Source organism: Cervus elaphus, chromosome 9, assembly GCF_910594005.1.
Source record: "Cervus elaphus chromosome 9, mCerEla1.1, whole genome shotgun sequence".
Taxonomy (NCBI): domain Eukaryota; kingdom Metazoa; phylum Chordata; class Mammalia; order Artiodactyla; family Cervidae; genus Cervus; species Cervus elaphus.
The window spans coordinates 22,306,538-22,322,954 of NC_057823.1; the positions used below are offsets into that span (position 1 = coordinate 22,306,538).

The 16,417-nt window shown below is 51.3% G+C and overlaps 1 protein-coding gene across 2 annotated transcripts; it reads right to left on the reverse strand.

Moving 5' to 3' along the window:
* Positions 1-779: 779 nt before the first annotated feature.
* On the reverse strand, positions 780-14,884 carry YJU2 (YJU2 splicing factor homolog). Of its 2 annotated transcripts, none has more exons than XM_043911927.1 (8): positions 14,755-14,884; positions 12,456-12,556; positions 10,938-11,082; positions 8,614-8,748; positions 7,765-7,946; positions 6,493-6,613; positions 2,546-2,687; positions 780-1,378 (listed from the first exon to the last, which is right to left on the reverse strand). In XM_043911927.1, exons 1-8 carry the CDS (start codon positions 14,776-14,778, stop codon positions 1,266-1,268), a joined length of 963 nt encoding a protein of 320 aa, XP_043767862.1. In that variant the 5' UTR covers positions 14,779-14,884; the 3' UTR covers positions 780-1,265. The 2 variants fall into 2 exon arrangements, with proteins under 2 accessions (XP_043767862.1, XP_043767861.1); XM_043911926.1 differs by having other exon boundaries at positions 2,546-2,690.
* Positions 14,885-16,417: the final 1,533 nt, after the last annotated feature.

Consider the following 16,417-nt stretch of genomic DNA (forward strand, 5'->3'; position numbering starts at 1 on the left):
ATGAGGCACCAGTTCTTACTAGCTGCTAGCGTGGTGGGCCTGCCCCAACCCCACTGTCGGGGCATGGGAACCAGGCCTCCCTGGCCGTCTTTGCAGCCTCAGAGCCTTGATGTGAAAGCCCGAGCCCCCGTTGGAAGCCCTAGCGGGACCCTGGTTCACCTCTGTGCAATCCCTAAGCAGGGAAATCGCTGTAGGAAAGCAGATCCCCAGTGTGGGGGTGGGTGGGTCTCACCCCACAAACTCTGACATTGAAAACCACGAAGCCTCTTTATTCAAATGATGAATGAAAGCCTGTATGTATGTGTGTGTGAGAGAGAAGGGCTGATTTCAGTGACCCCAGGAAGGGCAGGAGAGAGGAGATGGAGGTTCATTAGATTGTGAAGGGGCTTCCCAGGTGGCTCTAGCGGTAAAGAACCTGCCTGCAACTCAGGAGGCACAGGAGACTCAGGTTCGATCCCTGGGTTTAGAAGATCCCTCGGAGGAGGGCATGGCAACCCACTCCAGTATTCTTGCCTGGAGAATCCCATGGACAGAGGAGCCTGGCAGGCTACAGTCCATAGTCACAAAGAATTGGACACGACTGAAGTGACAGAGCACACACTGCCTGCGCAGGCTGCAGAAGTGTCTGGTGGGGGCACAGGACCTTCAGCTAGAACACACTGTAGTCAGAGGGGATTACATGAGGTGGAATCCGGCAACCTTGAAAGAACAGGAGGTTTGGAGTCAGGCTCGCTGGTCTCCTGACTTAATCAGCTTTCTACAAATTAGCCCCAAACTGAGCCTATGAAATAATGAGAATTTATTAGCTGGTGGTTTCTGAGAGTCAGGGGTCCAGGACAGGCTAGGCTGTGTGCCTCTGACATCCCCTCCTCAGACACTGACAAAGAGGAGGCGCCCAGGCCATCAGCAGGTTCTTTCCATTGATTGCAGATGGTTCTGTGGTGGAAAGGGATGGAGCCCAGGCGGAGTGATGGGTGATGGGTGATGGGTGACGGGTGATGGATGATGGCTGGCCTCTCAGGGACTGTCAGAGAGACAACCTTGAAGCTGCTCCAGGATGTTGCAGTATGACCTGGGGACCTGAGCTCCAGAGGGCAGGGGGACAGGAAGAAAACTGAGTCCCTCAACTGAAGTCTTCGCTTGCCCTGCCGGCCTCGGAGGACATTTGTGCTTGTCCAGTTGATTCTGCTTGCTTCCAAGGCCTCTGGCCCGGACCACGGCTGCAGCTGGCTGTGTGACCTTGATCAGGGAAGGGCAGGTGGGCCTCAGTTGCTGCCGCTGCTGTCCTCACTGTCAGAATACACACCCAACTGGCTCAGGGAGGACGTGCTGGGGGTCTGGGGCGCTGGGCCAGCTGCCTGTCCATTCTTCATTGCACCTGGGGGAGAAGCAAGAGCTAGCAGTCACCTTGGGACAGTTGCAGGCAGGCCGAGCCTGGGGCAGGCCAGAACAGGACCAGCCATTTCTGCTTGTGTGCAGCCTTTCTGTAAAGTATCTGGCGGACCTATCACAGTTTAAACCCGCATACCCCTTGACCCAGCAGCTCCACTTCTGAAATTGGACCCGGGTGGACACAGGCGCCCTGCTGGGGGTGCAGAAAATAGAAATGCTCCAGGTCCCAAGTGAAGCCGAGTACCATGGTGATAAAGAGGGGTGGACCTTGGTTCCACCACTCACCCCGGCTGTATGGTTCTGGGCAAGTGGCTCCACCTCTCTGGGCCTCTGTCTCCTCATCTGACAAATGGATGATAAACATGGTCATGCATCTGTAAGGCTTGCTGGGCGCCAGGATCTACTGCAGGTGCCTGACTTGGAGCATCTCAGGGAACCAGCCCCAAACCTTCTGAGGACCCATGAGGCTGATCCTGTTATCACCAGCATCTTCCAGGACAGGAAGCTCAGGCCCAGGGCAGGGGTGAGGGCCCTGGACCCAAGCACACGGAGGCATGGGGGGTCCTGCTCTTTCCACCTCACAGGGCCCACCTCACCCTAATTCTCCTCCTCCCTAGGGCCCGGGGGCCACACACAGCATCGATGACACAACAGCCAAGATGTGGATGCCCAGGACCCGACCTGGGAAGTGGGGTCCACTGTCCATGTATGGGGTATGGGCAGCCATGAGATCAGACAATTATCCTACAGGCCTCTGAATGGGGTTTTAAAAGCAAACACTTGCTCCTTTTGGGCCTCCCTGGTGCCTTGGTGGTAAAAAATCTGCCTGCCAAGCAGGAGATGTGGGTTCGATACCTGGGTAAGGAAGATCCCCTGGAGAAGGAAATGGCAACCCACTTTAGTATTCTTGCCTCGGAAATCCATGGACAGAGGAGCCTGCAGGGCTACAGTCCATGGGGTCGTGAAAGAGTCAGACATGACTTAGCAACTAAACAACAGCTTGCTCCTCTTAATTAAAACAAAAAAGGAAACTCCAGCCCTTCTTGCCTCAGCCCTAGCTGGGGACACACCTCACCCCGCTGCCCCTCTCGACAGAGCAGCACCACCTGCTGGCTGCCTGCGGCGCTGCATGCAGCTAAGGGACCGAACCTACCTGGGAGGGGCGGGGCTCCTCCTCGCTGGATGCTCGTGTCCAGGTCCGTTTTCTTCACAACCAGGCCCGACAGCTGGGGCCTGCTGCCAAGGGTACCCACGCTGCGCTCCCAGCTCTCTGCCTTCCTCTTGGCTCTCGGGGTCTGCTGGGGGTGGGGGATGCGGGATGTGACTGGGTGATTTGTCTCTGATCTGTCCCTCCTCTGGCCTCCCTGCTCTCAGTTCCCAGCTGAGCCAGGATCTTTACCAGCCCCACTCCCCCTGTGGTGCTGACGAGCCCTCTCCCCCCTGCTCTAAACCCCTCTGTGGCTCCCCATTGCCCTAAGCTTGGTACTCAAGGCCTCTGCCCATTTTCTATCCCTTACACCTTACCCTTACACTTCCTAAATCACATACACCGAGGTTGCTCACCTCCACATCTGTACCCACAACGTTCCCTCCACCTGGAATATCCCCTTTGTTTCGAGATCACTTGGTGAACTCCTACTCATCCTGCAGTACCCATCTCAAGTATCTGCAACCCTGAGACGCCTCTCCTCACAGTTCAAGCTTGGGTGAAAGCTGCATGTTTGTGTCCACAGTGCCCTCCACCTCCCCAGCTGCTGTGGGGTCCTGTCCGTTCACTGCAGGGTCTGTGGTAGGAGCTCAGGCTACAGCCATACCACCCTGAACACACCCGACCTCGTCTGCAGTAGGTGCTCAATCAACACGTTTGAGGGAATGAAGGGGGATGCAGGCACCTCCCTGGTGCCTAGTAAGGGGGAGGGAACTAGTTAGGGGGAGGCAGAAGGGGGCTCAGTCCACATCCAGCTCTTCAGTCTTATCAGAAGGGACCCCTTTTATGTTTGATGTTTAAATAGAGGAACTGGAAACCACTAGAAGTAAGAGGCCCTGTTGGGGTTGGGAGTGCAGGGGGAGCATGACGGCAGGGGGCTGCCTGCACAGAGCTCACCATCTGGGAAGGAGAGAGGGTGGATGAGCAAGTAGATGGTCAGGACAACCACCATCATCTTTGTTTTTTTGGCTGTTCGGCATGTGGGATCTAGCTTCCTGACCAGGGGTCGAAAACGTGCCCCCTGCACTGGCAGCATGGAGTCTTAACCACTGGACCTCCAAGGAAGTCCCAGGACGCCATCGTCTTAATCAGTGACGGGAAAGAAAGAAGTCAGGGTGATGGACAGCTTGGGGGTGGGGGGAGGGGACAGCTGCTGTTGATCAGATGGCCAGGGGAAGAACCTGGTGCTGAAGACATGGAGAAGAACCTGGTGCTCAGACATGGAGAAGTCAGCAAGAGAGAACCTGATGTGGACTGAGCCTGGCCCATCTGAGGGGGCTAGCACAGCTGGGGTGCGGGCAGGGGGAGGAGGAGGACACAGTGGTCACACTGCATTCCCCGTGTGGTGACCAGGACAAATGCTGTCCACTGGGGTAACAGAGAGACTGGCAGTCCCAGCTGAAGCTTGCTCATCTGGCACCACTGAACTGACTGGTGGAATTAATTTCTGTCCTTCACTTTTTGTCAAACACCATCATGGGTTCCCATTAAACTAAACCCAGGGGACAGAGGGGTGAAAAGACAGATTCTTCTGTAAAGTTACAGTGAAGTTTGTGTAATGCCTAACAAAACAAGAAAGTCCACTATCAAATTAGCTACAAGCAAGATAATCAGAAAAGACTTAATAGTTATCCAAGACTATAGTAACCTAACTTAACCACTGGGTCATCAGGGGGAGGACTTCCCTGATGGTCCAGGGGTCAAGAATCTGCCTGCCAGTGCAGAGAACACAGATTCGATCCCAGGTCTGGGGATATCCCACATCTCAAGGGATAACTAAGCCTGTGCACCACAACAAGGTCTAGTTCATGCGTCCTAGAGCCTGTGCTCCGAAAGAAGAGAAGCCACAGTAAAGAGACGACTTTGTGCTGAAATTTGAGAGTACAGCCCATTGGCCACAACGAGACAAAGCCCGCTTGCAGCACTGAAGATCCAGGGCGGCCAAAAATAAATAAGTACACAGCAACAACAGCGAAAGACTAGGGGAGGGAATTCCCTGGGGGACCAGTGGTTAGGACTTCATGTTTCTACTGCAGGGGGCACAGGTTCGATCCCTAGTGGAGGAACTAAGATCCCACATGTTGTGTAGTGCTGCCAAGATAAAATAATAAAATAGACTTAAAAGACTGGGGCGGGGGGGAATCATACAAGGCCATTTTGTTTTGAAAGAACTTTCAATCTCTTATTCCACTTGAAAGAAATAAACAAAGAGGAAATTTTAGGTGAATTCTGAGGGTGGATTATGCAAGAAAGACAGAGAGAGAACTCTGATCAGGGGATGCAGCCTCAAAGAAAGTATCTTGGTTCTACATCAAAAGGTTGACAAGTGAGAGTGCATGACCCCCAAACCCATCCTCTTCAGAATTCTTGGCTTGAACATGGCTGCCCCTGTGAAAGACTACATTTCCCAGACCCTCTGAATCAGGATGTGGGCAGGTGGTTCAGTTCTGACCAATGGGGTGTAAGCAGAAGGATCTGCTCAACCAAAGGTATTGTTACCCTCAATGTCCTCCCCTGTCCCCAGCCCCTCCCACTGGCCAGCGTGAGCTGCCCTGCATTGAGGGCATCATCCTGGGGGTGGCAGGACAATGAGAAGGAGGATGCTTCGGACACCAGGGTCCACCTTCCCTGTTCAGCACGGCCATGTACGACTGTTATTTGAGAGAAAAGTACTTCTATGCAGTTGAGACTGCTGTTACTTTGGGTCCTGTCCAGTGGCTGGACTGGTATTTAATACACACCGGGAACTTGTTTTGAGTTATAATAAAGTTTCTGGGTTCTCTGCATTATTTACCATTTCCCATTTTAAGCCCCTCCTTCGATTAACCAGAGTGGCCTCAATCACCTAGGATAAGACAGCTGTGGTGAAAAATGCTAGACAACCCCCTACCCCCCACCCCCACAACCCTCTTTTTCCCTTCTTTCTGCTAATAATAGCACGGGCAGCTCCCAGCGTCCTTTGCAGTTCAAGGCGGCCACGTGACTATGTCCGGCCACTGGGACTCCAGGTTCCAGGGGAGTGGGTGTGGGTGGCATCTGAACCTGGGCCTCCAGGCACTGGCGGGTGCTCCTCCTCACCCCCTCCACCTTCCTACAGCCGGAACCCCAGGGTGCCCTGAGCCAGCTGTGACCACCAAGCTGGCAGCCATGCTCCAGGACAGGGCAGAACTAGGAGGAGCGAGGAGCCTGGATCCATGAAGTGACTGCATGGAACAGGGCTGCCCGGGAGTCCAGCCCAGCACTGTTAAGTGCCTGAGAAATCAACATTTGCCTGACGTCTCTAAATCCAGTGAGTCTCCTTGTTTCTGCAGCTAGAGAAGGGGTGGAAAACTATAGTCCTGGATTTGCAGGGCAGGAACAGAGTCACAGACATGGAGGACGGACTTGTGGACACAAGTAGGGCAAAGGAGAGAGTGGGTCGGGTTGGGAGAGAGGCACTGACGTATATACACTACCATGTGTAAAATGGATAGCTAATGGGAAGCTGCTATATAACACAGGGAGCTCATCTTGGTGCTGTGTGATGACCTAGAGGGGTGGGATGGGAGTGAGGGGTTACATGTATACATATAGCTGATTCACGCTGTTGGGCAGCAGAAGTTAACACAACGCTGTAAAGTAATTATGCTCCAATAAAAAAACAATAGAAAAAAAAAAAGAAAATCTTACAGTCCCGGAGGGCTGCAACCTATCTTTGTAAATAAAGTTTTACTGGCACATGGCCGTGCCTACTTATTCATATACGACCCACGGCTGTTTAGTGCTACAGCAGTGGAGCTGAGCACTATGACCTGGACTGTCTGTGGCCTTTCACAACAAAGTTAAGCCAAGCCCTGGCTTACCCTGTCCCTGCTTCACCTGACAGCACACGGGAATGGGGTGGCCCCACTCACCTCGTCCAGGATGGCGGTGGGGTTGGGCCGGAGGGCTGGCGGGGCCTGGGTGGGGGTGGTGTCCTCCTCTGAGTCAGAGTCTTCAAGGAGTCTTCTTTTCCTTGATTCCTCCACTAGCGCCCTGCAGGAAGGAACGTGGAACACGCTTTTTCAGGGGAACAGTGGCCAGGAGGCTCCCCCCGCGCCACAATGAGGCACCTGGCTTTCCTTTCCTAGCCTCACTGAGTCAGGGATGGGGGTGCACAAATATTTAAAAAAAAAAAAAGTTCTTTGCCCACTGAATCCAGTGGGGTGGTTAAGCACTCGGAGGCTGGAACCAGCCTGTCTCGATTTGACCCCAGCTGGGGGACTTCCGTCAGGGCTGTGTGTACGGCCCCTCACATCTCAGTTCCCTTGACCACCGTAATGGTGGGTCCAAACTCAAACTCAGAACAATGCCCATATCCAAAACGGGCTCAGTGAATGCAGACTCCTCTCACTGCTAATCCCGGTCTCACTGACCTGCCAACCCAACAGTCCTGGCTGTCCACCTACTATGTGCCCAATCCCCTTCTAGTCCCTGCATGCAGAAGCCAAACGGAGTCCCTGTTCAGATTTTAGGTGAGGAAGGACAGAAGACATATCAGGAAAAGGGTGAATCAGCAAGAAGGTTCCAGAAAGTAGGAGGTGCCCTGCAGAAGCATGGACACAGCAGGCCTGAGGCCGAAGCCTTGGAAAGGCTGGCTTGCCAGACCAGCCCTCGGGGACAACTGGACCTGGACTCTCGGGTTCCCGCTACCCTCACTGATGGGAGCCTCCCTGCCCCAACACTATTTGGGCAAACGAGGGGTGCACTCTCCTCCTGGAGTCTGGGGGCTTGGCCAAGCTGGGCAGGTGCCTGTGTGACTGGCCCCCAATGAGAACCCCAAGCTAGATCTCATGAGCCTCCCCAGGGACCACACCTCACTCACGCCATCACCTCTCATTTTGGGGGAATTAAGCCCATATCATGAGAGGCAGAAGACTCTGAAATTTTGTGTCCAATCCCCCAATCCTGCCCCATGCCTTTTCCTGCTGTTGATTTTTCCCTGTAACTTTTCATTCTAATTAACCACTGAACCTGGGGGTGGTCCTGGGGACCCTGACACAGATGCCACAAGAGAGAAAACGAGATGGGGAGTGGGATGTGGGGAAGGCCTCCCCGAGATGGGAGCCATGCAAAGATCGGGAAGGGGGATTCCACGCAGAGGGAAGGGCACCCCCGGCCCCCTCTGGCCCCACTGTCCCACTCACGCCGTCTCCCGCTCATCCTCCTCCTGCTCCCGCCTCTGCCGCTCCTCCTCTGACAGGCGGTGCTGCCGCAGCATGGCCTCAAAGTCCACGTGAGCCTGCCGCTGGTTCAGGTCTTTGAGCTCTTGCAGGTTCTCCAGGACCTCCATCTCCAGCTTGGAGTCCTTAGTTCTGTTCTCTAGCACCTGGTGGGGACCGGGGCACAGACGTGGAGCTGAGAGCACTGCAACTCAACCCCCTCCTCCACCCTGCATGGCCTGCCTGAACTTAGGGCATCACCATGGGCAAGGGAAGGACCCCCCAACCCCGGGGCCTGGATCCAAAGCGCCTGGTCCCTTCGCTGCACCCACTTCATGGCTCAGAACACTGAGGCTTGGGGAAGGGGAAGAGATCGCCTGAGACCAAGTGGCTAGTCCGTACTGGAGCCAGGTGGCCTGGACTTCCAGCCTGGCTCCGTCACTAAGTAAAAATAATATAAGTTAAAAAAAAAATGACTCCCTCCGTCTAGGACTCTAGACCCAGGTTAAGGGACTCAGGTGATAGGTCAGGCCTGTTGTGGGCAATCCCCCTTTCATTAGGTCATCTGGGCCATAGTTTAATCTTAACTTGATCATGGGAGTAAGATCCTTGTATACACATCCTGAGACTATGCAGCATGTGTGACTATGAGGCGGGGGTCTTGGGGACATCTTAGAATTCTACTGACCATTCTCTCCACCCCAACACCCTGCCTGGAGGGTTCAGCAGGAAGGGGAATCGACTCCATCAGCACACACACTCACACACACACACACTCACACACACTCACTCACACACACACACACACGCACGCACGGGGGGTGCCTGACTGACCTTCATGGGGTTGTTCAGCTCCTCGTCCTCCCGTTCCTTCTGCACCCTCTTCTCCTCCTCCTCCAGGAGCTTCTCGGCCTGGAAGTTCCTTGTGGCTCCATGCTCCATGGTGTAGTCTGTGTTTTCAGGGTCTGTCTGGGAGGGAGGACAGGCATACGTCAGCTCCTATGTCTCTGAGCATTAAAAGCTTCTGCTGAACAGTGGCTAGCAGCCTGCAACACCTTCTTTCCCTGTTTCATGACTATTAACACTGATTCTTTCTTTTTCCTGTCTTATTGCTTTGGTGAGCACAGTTCTTTCTTTCCAGTGCTCCTGTCTCCTGTCACAGAATCACTGAACTCCCTAGCATGGATTTTCAGATCCTTCTCCACCTGCCCACTGTCCCTATGCTGACCTTCACCCTCCACATGTTTGCAAGTAAGTTTCTGGGTCTCTGCACAAATCTTTTTTTTTTTTTTTAATGTTTTGACCACACAGCATCATATGCAAGATCTTTGTTCCCTGACCAAGGAACGAACCCATGCTCTCCGTGCAGTGGGAAGTGCAGATTCTTAACCACTGACCCACCAGGGAAGTCCCTGCACAAATCCTTTCTGTATGTGTGTGTGCACACATGTGCGCTTGACCTTCCTTTGATTATAAATTACATATCAACTATGTATAAAGCATGGCCCTATTTGTGTTTATAAAATAGAAAAGCAATATATAACACGGTATCCTGGATGAGACTCTGGAACAGAAAGGTGACATTAGTGGAAAAATTGAAATCGGTGTCATGTCTGGAATGTGGTTAAAAGTAACAATGTAACAATCCAGTGTTGGTTTCTTATTGTGGCAGATACAATGTGGAAATGGAAAAGGTTAACAGGAGGGGAAGATGGTGAGGGGCAGATGGGAACTCTCTGCTATCTTTGCAACTTCTCTATAAATCTGAAACTATTCCAAAATAAGATGTTTACTGTTTAAAAGAAAGAGCAAGGAGGAGAGTGATCCTTGTGTGCACCTGTATCCAGAGCACTTTTTTTGAAAACCATACAGGAAACTGTTACAAGTGTTTCTATGCCTGGTGACTGGCTAGGCAAAGAAGAGTAGTACACCAATTTTCCAGTGTTTATCTTACAGTACTGCTGGAGTTCTGTTTTCACCACATGCTCACAGACACGCAAACATACATATGTAATCCTAGTTATTGCATCAGCTGAAATTCTTCAATAGAAAAGCCAATTTATAACATTCTGCCACAGCTTTTCTAAACTTTAAAAAATTAATATGTATTCATTAATATTTAAATATATACATACTTCACAATGTAGGTTAAAAAAAAAACATTTTTCTGGAGACAACCTATTAGCTAATGAGCAGACAAACAAAATGTGATCCAGCGACACAGTGGAATATGACTCAGCTTTAAAAAGGAGAGAGGCACTGACACTTGCGACAATATTCCTGAGCTTTGAAAACCTGATGGTTCAGTGAGAGAAGCCAGACACAAAGGGCCACACAGCGTGTGATTCCTTGATAGGAAATGTCCAGACAGACAAACCAGAGACACAGAGTGTACTTGTGATTGCCAGGAGCTGGGGGAGGGGATGGAGGTTAATTTGGGGGTGATGAGAATATTCTGGAATTAGAGAATGCAATTTAGCACATTAGGAATATACTAAAAACCACTGAATTACACACTTTAAAACAATGACTGTGTGACATATATAAGCCATATCTCATAAAACTGTGTTTAAAAAGTAAATAATTAAAATATAATTTATACTGTACTTTTTGCTTATTTTAATAAAATCTAATGTTTTAAGAAAAAAGTCTTTGGCAAAAAATACTCAGACAGCACAGAAGTACGAGGAGAGAAAACTAAGTTTTCTTCATCTCTTTCCCAAATTCTTTTTTTTAACCCTTTAGTTGTAGCATGCAAACTCTTAGTTGCAGCATACGGGATCTAGTTCCCTCACCAGGGATGAAATCCAGGCTCCCTGCATTAGAAGCTTGGAGTTTTAGCCACTGGACCACCAGGCAAGTCCCTCAAGTTCTTTTTTTTTCTCAAGTTCTTAATACCACCCTTAGGATGACAATGAAAGTAAAAATATGACTGCTATTAGCCAAGAAAAATTCCAACTTACAGTAGCCTGTCCATCAAACCTCGTTACTATATATCTAGGTTGCTTCTTGGTTTTCTGCCTTTATAAATAACACTCCTGTGAACTTCTCCTTGAACTTCTGCTGTTTCCTGGGGAGAAGGTGAAATGGGATTTCCCTGGGGGACAGGAGTGGTGACCCCCCCAGTGGAGGAGGGACCAGTCTGGGTGGCTGCTTACCTTGAAGGTGATCTCTGCCAGGCAGCGCGTGCACTTGATGTAGAAGCGAAAGATGGGCAGGCCCAGGTAGGACTCGTTCTGCACGGTCTCTTTGCGAGCATTGAACTTCTTGCCCTTATAGATGTATTCTCCACATGTCTTACATCTGTGGGGAGGAACAGGGACTCAAGTCACCTCGGTACCCTGGTTCTTGCTGGTGGGACCCTTGAGCATTCTGGCAGATAACCACTTGCATACCTCCAGGGACGGGGAGCTCCCTCCCAACCAAGAAGGCTGTCCCACTGTGAGTAAGGATTCCCCTTAGCTGGCATATTCTTCTCACTAGTATCTGCCTGTCTTCTTGGAAAGCACCCAGATGACCAAAGCTAGGTGAGACTTGCCTGTTGCCCACTCCCAGAAGCCAACCTGGTGTTCATGGGGCATCCTGACCTCCGGAGGGAGGATTCCACTTGGGGAGATGCCACATGAAGCAAGGCAGAGCTCTGGCACTCTGCCCTCCCTCAGCCCCTCCTGCTCAGCCCCTGTGCTCCCCAGGCCCAGTGTGCCGGCCACCTGGCTGTTCCTACAAACACCCCTGCTCGGTCCCACCTGTGGGCCTTCACCACTGCAATTCCCATAGCCCGTGACATCCTCCAACCCTTAGATTCTAGTTCCACTGGTATTTCTTCTGATATTTCCCTAATCATCCAGCAAAGCCCCCTGCCCCCTTCCCCATCACCATCCAGTCACTCGCTTGTGACAATCTGTGTGTCCCACAAATGCTTTTCATGAATATGAAAGAGCCTTGTTTATTATCTCTACTCCTCACCAGACTGGGACTCTGTGGGGTCAAGTCTTGATCCCCCCAGTGTTCCTGACACTCAACAGTACCCAATAAATGACTGCTGAATAAAAACAAATGCACGAAGGAGAAAGAGAAGACAAGCAGATTGGTAATATGTAAACACGTGCTGAACTTCACTAACAAAGGTGGCTTTGCTTACCACTTCATTTCAGATGTGCAAAGATGTGAAAAACTGTGGGGCTGGGAATTGGTGAGATGTGGTCATTACAAGACGGTACAAAGGACGAGGTGTGGGGACTAGTGGCAGGGGAGGGAAGCATAGATGGGGTTGGGTGGGGGATCAGAAGGGGTGTTCCGAGGGGATGAAATTTAAGCCAAGCCTTGGAGGGTGAAAAAGAGCCGACCATGTGAGAGCAGAGGGAACAGCCTGTGCAAAGGTCCTTGGGCAGGAACAGACAGGGCTGCTGGAGAAAGCGAATGTGTGTACAGGACTCCGTCTCACACGCACGCTTCTACTACCAAAGACTGAGCTCTCAGGCACCGGGTGGGAGCTCTGAGCAGTCGGGGAGATTGATCCTCAATGGCAGGAAAGACAGGTCACCCGCCTACTGGGCTCATGTCTGAGCCAGGACTGGTGACCTGGTCTGAGCTCTGGGGACAGGCTGCTCCCTGTGGATGCCGGGCATGGGGTCTGTCCACCACGACGAGTGCAGGGGCCCTGAGGGGTCACTCACCTCATGTTGAAGGGAGCCATCAGCCGCACCACATACTGACGATCTTTGGGCAGCTTGAGCTTGGGAATCTTCGATGGGTCAAAGTCAGGGGGGTAGTATTTCTGTGGGGAGGAACGTAGTGTCAGGGAAGCTGCTTTCAGGTGCAAGGGAGGCCAGAGGCAGAGGGAAGGGGCTCTCGGGAGCTGTGCCTGGGTCCCTAATACCACCCCCAGGTTCAGTGAGTTGATGAGAGAACTCCTAGGAGGCTCACACACTTGTACTCATGGCTACTATTCATCAACAGCAAAAGGACACAGAGGAAAACCAGCAAAGGCAAAAAGGTGCATGAGGCAGGGCCCAGGGAGACCAGGTACAAGCTTCCAGGGTTTTCTCCTGATGGAGTCAATTCCCCCACTGATAAACTGTGACAACACATGTGAAATGTCTCCCTGGGGAACTCAGGGGGACACAGCACCCAGGGTTTTCACTAGCGGCTGGTCGTACAGGCACATCTGCCCAGTGCATACAATGATTCCAGACTCCAGGAGAGGAGCATATGCTCAGCACAAATCACACTGTTTATACAAACAGTTTAAGCACAGGGAGCCATTCTTTTCAGTAAACGGTGAGAACCATCCTGAAATTCAAGTTCCCAGATGCCAGTCCAAGTCCAGCATGGGAAGCTGGCCTTTCGATCTACGGCAAGCAGCCTCAGGCCTGCAGTATTAACTCTTTCTGCATAGGAGTCTGAGATGGGAGATGTGAGGAAGGAGAGCTTGGATTATGGAAAAAAGAACTACATATGATAATGCAAAAATAAAGCACTTTGAGTTCTGAACACTTCCTATGTGCCAGGTACTACATTGTTGTTGTTGTTTAGTCGCTCAGTCTTATCTGATTCTTTGTGACCCCATGGACCATAGCCCAACAGGTTACTCTGTCCATAGGATTTCCCAGGCAAGAATACTGGAGTGGGTTGCCATTTCCTTCTCCAGGGGATCTTCCCCACTCAGGGATCGAATCTGCCATTTCCTGCACTGCAGAGGAATTCTTTACTGCTGAGCGAGCAGGGGAGGCCCAGGTACTACACAGAGAGTTTGATGTCCCCTGACTCATGGAATTTTTGCAGAGACTCTATTAAATAGAGAAAGGTGTGCCCATTTCACAGAGGAGGAAGCTGAGTTCCAGAGATTTCAGCTACTCAGGATCACAGAGGGTGAAGAGCAGAGCCAGGATTCAGAACCAGGGACATGACTCAGGAAACTGTGGTATAGTGATTAGGAGCATAAGTTGCAGAGCTGGGGGATGGAGTGTCTTGAGTCTGACTACTATACTCTCTGGCTATCACATAACCTCTCTGGGTCTCAGTTTCCTCATCTAAAGGTGGGATAACCTGTCCACCTGAGAAGATCTGATGAATATGACACTTCAAGCAGTGCCTGGAACAGAATTATCTACCAGTAAGTTATGGAAACAACTGGGCTCTCAGCTGGATCCTCAGGATGGAAGGACCTTCCTGGACTCGAAGTCCAACACATTGCACTGGGGCTGGCTGGGGCTGGAGTCCAAATACAGGTGTTTAAAACATTGGAGCATTGAGTCACAGTAAGGGGCATCAACTTGACCTCGAAAACCTGGGCTCCAAGCCATCAGTCTGGAGGTCTGTTCTCTACTTCGTCCTGACATTCTGGGCTTACACACTCCCAGGCTGGGGAGCTCAACCCCCTTGCCGGGAGCACAGACCTTCCTGGAGGGTGGGGAACAGGGACTCTAAATTTCAGAGGGCTCTTCTCCAGAAGCCTGCCTTTCCGAAACCAACTCCACACCCCAAGACTCCCAGTCTTCCCCAACAGAACTGGGAGAAGTTGATGCAATTGGAAGGATCCCCTTGCAGCAGAGCAAGAGTCAGCAAAGCCTAATCCCTCCAAGGAACACGCTGGGCTAGAACCCCAAGCGGGGCGGGATTTAACAGAGCCACGCCTCCTGAAGACAAGGATGTTAGCGCGAAGAACACGGTCCTAAGGAACCTCCGCCCCCAAGAGACTTATAGGATAATCCCTTTAAAAATCCAATCAGAAGTGATTGGATAAATAGCCTAAGCTCCGCCCACACAGGTGATTGGGTACACTCCAGCCTCTAGGCTTCGCGAAGGCCCACCCTCCACTGAAAGTGATTGGGAGGAGTCTAGAGAGCCCCGCCCAACGGAAGGCCGTTGGAGAAGAAGACAAAGGTTCTAATAGGAGGGTATACATAGCCCACCTCGACCCGAGCTTCGAGACGTCTCGCCCCAGGTCGAAAACCCTAGTCGCCCAACACTTACGTTTAAAACTTTTCGCTCCGACATCTTCGCCTCCTACTCTTTTCACAAGCACAAGAGTACTGACTACACTTAGTGCTTGTCGAACTTCCCCTTCGCTCTCTTTTGTATTTCCGCTTCCGTCACCTCCTTCAGCCGCTATTATTGGCTGCAGCGTACATGCCTTGCCTTTTTCATTGGTTCTGATCCCCGCCTGTCAGCATTCGGTCCATCGGTCTTCCCTCCCCAGTGGCAACCTCATCAATGTGCCACAAGGGTTCCGGCGTCGTTCTGGATTTGAAGTTCTGAGGAGAAGCTTTGCCCCCTGGAGGTCGTCAGGGGACGTGGCTGCGGGTAGCGACATTCCCTATAGTTCTTTTATTCAACAAATAAAGAATTCAGCGTCGAGCGCTTACCCTGTAGACACTACACGTCGTTCCTGTGTCCCTAGCGCTCACCTGGGGACTGGGACAGTTCTCACGGGCTACACAGGCCCCACCCCAAGTTTATCTTGAGTCACCGGCAGAGACTCAAAAGACCAGGCTTCAAATCTACCTCTCGCTACATGCACTGGCTCCCAGATGTCCCCTCCATGGTTTGCCTCTGCCTTGTCCTCCTAAAGAGGACGTTCCTCCTCGCGCTTCCTCCTTTCCTTTTACAAATGTTTGTTCTGTGTCAAAGATGTACTCAGTCTTTGGGGCACATCGGAGAACTAGATTTCAGTCCTCATGGAGATCACTGTCTGGTGGGACTGACTGGCAATAAACACACAAAAAACCCATTCGGGTCCTGGTCAGTGATCCAAAGACAATAAAACAGGATGACACATGGAAAGTGATGAGAAGGGGCTGCTTGAGATGTATGAGTGTCCTATAACTGCTGTAACAAAGTACCACAGGCTCAATTTTTAAAATTAGTTTTTGTTTGTGCTGGGTCTTCATAGCTGTGTTGGCTTTCTCTAGCTGTGGTGCGACGGCTTCTCACTGCGATGGCTTCCCTTGTTGCGGAGCATGGGCTCTAGGGTCCATGGGCTTAAGCAGCTGTGGCACTCAGGCTCTAGAGCACAGGCTCAGTAGTTGTGCTCGGGTTTAGTTGCCCTGCAGCATGTGGGATCTTCCAAGACCAGGGTGTCAAAACTGTGTCCCCTGTATCAGCAGGCGATTTCTAGCCACTTTACCACCAGGGAAGTCCTTAAGCTCATTACTTTAAAACATTTATTAGAGTTTTGGAGATGAGAAGTCAAATGGGAATGGGTGGCAAGGCTGGTTTCTTCTGCAGGCTCCAGAAGAGAATCCATTTCCTTGTCTTTTCAAGCTTCCAGATGCTGCCAGATTTCAATGGCTGGTGGTCTTGCATCACTTTCATCTCTGCCACCATTGTCACATCACCTTCTCTGTCTCCCTCTGACCTTCCTGCTTCCCATCAATAAGGACACTTGTGATTATCTTGTGGCCACCTGGATAATCCAGTATAACTCTACTTCATTTTCATTAACTCAATGAACGATCCTCAAACATTCAGTTCAGTTCAGTTCAGTCGCTCAGTCGTGTCCGACTCTTTGCGACCCCATGAATCACAGCACGCTAGGCCTCCCTGTCCATCACCAACTCCCGGAGTTACTCAAACTCACGTCCATCGAGTCGGTGATGCCATCCAGCCATCTCATCCTCTGTCATCCCCTTCTTCT

Excerpts from the sequence above, each read along its gene's own strand:
- YJU2 (XM_043911926.1), bottom strand. The coding sequence starts at position 14,778 with ATGTCGGAGCGAAAAGTTTTAAAC. Across the intron at positions 11,083-12,455 it reads ATGGCTCCCTTCAACATGAG|ATGTAAGACATGTGGAGAAT; the intron begins GTGAGTGACCCC and ends TCCTCCCCACAG. Across the intron at positions 7,947-8,613 it reads AGCTGAACAACCCCATGAAG|GTGCTAGAGAACAGAACTAA; the intron begins GTCAGTCAGGCA and ends GGTCCCCACCAG.